At 35.5% G+C, this 3,480-nt stretch overlaps 1 protein-coding gene across 1 annotated transcript in view; it reads right to left on the bottom strand.

Annotated features, from left to right (window-relative positions):
• Positions 1-868: 868 nt before the first annotated feature.
• Positions 869-3,480, bottom strand: part of LOC110442587 — a 111,133-nt gene continuing 108,521 nt past the window's right edge. The window contains exon 32 of the mRNA XM_021486267.1: positions 869-3,310. Coding sequence (XP_021341942.1) covers positions 2,950-3,310 — 361 coding nt within the window. The 3' untranslated portion in view covers positions 869-2,949. The remainder of the gene's footprint in view (positions 3,311-3,480) is intronic.

Here is a 3,480-nt window from a genome sequence, read left to right as displayed (position 1 = left end):
TTTCTTCATTTTAAAAATGTAGGCAAGATAAACATGCTTAAATCTAAATCGCATTACTTTTTATGATTTCAATATAAGCCGAAAATGAAATCCACAAACGTCTATTTACCAATTAATGCAGTAAGTATTTGGGAGTCGCGAGCGCCTCGGCCCTATCACGGCGAAAACACATCACAACATACCAGCCAGAGCATCAATATACATTGGCTTTCTCACGAGGAACCTCTATGCCTAACGATGTCGAAGTCCGTACATACACCATGCTTGTCCGCCCAAACCTGGGATATGCAGCCTTGTTTTGATAAGAGGTTGAATTGATGTAAGAGCTTATCAGCTCTGACGACACGTTGTCAATTGTTTTAATTTTACTTTCAGATATATAGATGATGTATTGTCTTTCAATAACCAGAACATCTTTATGCACTTGGAATGAAGGACAAGTCACTCTCTAATTATTTGTCTACCCTAATATTTTTTAAAACATATTTTACTGCTAAGCTGTACAATAAGAATCACTTACTCTTCGTAACTGGTCTTCTTCTCCTGGAATCTTTCCAAGGGTATGCATGGGTTTTTTCTTTGTTCATATTAAGTCCTTTTTTTCATAGATTTTTTTACCGAGTTTGAATACTGTTTTGTGCTCTTTGTTCGTTTATGTGTGCTTTTATTTTTTGCAGATTGGTAACCTTTCAGATTAACTGCCTCACCAATCTATCTAAAACTACCGGTATTGCAATAAAATTTACCGGTATTGCCCCAAAACCTACAGGAACTGATTGCCAAAGGATGTCGCTCTTTAGCTCCTACGGTGAGTAAACGGTATTATACAGGATAAGAGTAGGAGACAAACAAGGTAAAACTGCTTCAATCTGTTATTGTTTATATTATTTTTTATTGATGTCAAATACATTGATGATTGTGTGTCAATGGTTGGATGATATGTGAGTGATACACTGAACAATGTAGCATATTGGTACAAAAATATCGTATAAATATCATATCTTTTATATATACATCGAGAACTTATTTAAATGCCTTATATATATATATTCCCATTCATTTTGTTAGTATTGATCATGATGCTTTGTGTATAAGATATATTCCAAAATACTGATCATCGTTAAAAACACTAAATACTGAAACAATGATCTAAACAAACGCATGCAAAAAATAATACCGGGAATATAAATAATGATGATGCAAAAATTAAGGCACCAAACAATGCTGCCTAGCATCGTATTTTATCATGGATGGATGTAGAACCGATATTGTATAAAATTACTGTTGCTATAATATTCCATATTCAAACACATTCTCTATATAGGCATCTTCGCATGAAAACAACGAAATGAGAAAAACTTATTTCCTTCATTAACCATCGATCAATATTTTCGAAATAAATTTTGCGAAAAACATTGAAATAAATGAGATATAAAGACACAAATACACCTGCAAATTAACAATGTTGTACCTTTATGCTAATCAAATTATACTGTTTTAAATATATGTTTTTACTCTTTTGAATTTAAAGAGCCAAACAAAAGAACAGAAAAGTAAGTGTCTCTAACAAACTTTGATGTTGACTCTAACAAGCCAGTCCTAAACTACCTCTTTCCAACCATGCAGCCCTGCTGTCGACCCGAGGGACTGTCTGGTTATGGTCGTCAGTCTAAACAGCTACATCACAGGCACAAACAACAGGCGGTTGTATAAAAGCACATCTTTCTATAAGTCAGCGATACCAATGGACATCTCTTGTCTATCTTTACACAGATATTTAAATATAATGATATCTGGTAAAATTGTTTAATTATTTTAACAAGAGTTGACTCCCTTGAGTGCCCTAATCACAGACACTTATCACAATCTTTGCTCTGACTAGTCATTAAAGCAGCTTTAAGGTAAATTATGTGCACGGAACCTGATACATATGTGTTGTCCTCAGTAAGTGCAGAGAACTCGGAAAGACGAGAAAGGCATTCGACTTAATTTATAATTTCACTAAACTTGGACGGAATCCCAACAAAATGTTACAAACGGCCATTTATTAAGTAGATTATTCAATATGAATATCATCGCCGTTAATAAATCAGAAAAACTCAAACAATTATGTAAAATGACACAATGTAAATAAATAGATTTAACAAAACATTATAATGGTCCTAAATGTAGACGATCGCATCCTCCAAAATGTGTTGATCGCCAATGGGACGTCTAAAGGGGTCGCAGGAAATCTGTTCAATATTCAACAGCCCATACACATGCACCAACGCAGTTTCAACATTTCTACTCACACGAGCATATCGACATACAGTAGCTACACATTCTGCATAATAAAATATATCAAGTCTTTAAAAAATATTCTCTTTTCTTTAAATCACTCGAAAACGCAAACATTTTCGTAACCATCATCTATCATTACGTTTCATTTGATATGCTGCAAAGAACATTTCGTAAAATCGTATTCCAAGGGCAAGGTACTTCTACCAAATACTCTTAACGCCAAAGGTAAACGACACCTTTATCCCCAGCACAACACCATGCAAGCATAAATTAATTCGGTTAATTACTTACCACTTAAAACTTTAATAATTTAATAAAAAGAAACCTTCTTGATAAATCATAGTTCCTACAGGTTTCCATGCGATCTCATTCTCATACCTCTGACATTCAACTTTGGCACCAATAATATCACAGACATTTACGAATGAAATGCATCGCTATTCACAAAAACATCACTAACGTATTTAACATTCGTTATCAGATATCCGACAAGGAAAGAGTCATTTCCTGAGATAAAACATTCGATAAAATTAAAACATGTTTGTAGAGCATCACAAATGTATCAAACGATTTCCAAGTCTTACTTGGAATAAATCAGCATTATTATCCATTCCCTTCCTTATATATTTGACTATGCACACTATAGATACAACGTCTGAGTGGAAACTATGACGTTAACGGTATCTTACGCTGTTTCCTTATCCGGGACTTAATGTCGGCGGAGTTGATTGGTCTGGTTCTAATGAAGGAAGGATCCGTGTTCAGATGAGAGGTTGTAGCATTGCTGGCGTATTGTTCACTAAGAATAGAATCTGGTAACGATTCCAGGTCGGACACAACGGATGATGGAGGGGAGATCACTCCAGTTCCCCTACCATGGTTTGTGGTGTCATACAGTTCATAACTACCACTAACCATACCGTGTATGGATCGCTGGCTGCCCTCTATCAGGTCACGGGCGTAGTCTCGGTAGGAACTGTACGACCGGCGAGAACTGGCATTGGAGCTCGTCCTCGATCTCATGTTACTAAAAAACAAACAATTTAAGATGTTGTTATTATAGCATCAATCAAAAGCGAATTCCTGCTGCCACCGATTAAATAAGGGTATGATTTAACTTAAAATATGTCACTCATGTTCATCCTACTATATAAAATAACTTGTAAAAAAGATCATTTGGGGGGGGGGGGGGGGGGG

This window comes from Mizuhopecten yessoensis, unplaced genomic scaffold, assembly GCF_002113885.1.
Source record: "Mizuhopecten yessoensis strain PY_sf001 unplaced genomic scaffold, ASM211388v2 scaffold716281, whole genome shotgun sequence".
NCBI classification, from domain to species: Eukaryota; Metazoa; Mollusca; class Bivalvia; order Pectinida; family Pectinidae; genus Mizuhopecten; species Mizuhopecten yessoensis.
Note: the sequence above shows the minus strand (reverse complement) of the source record. Positions and strands in the feature narration are given on the sequence as shown.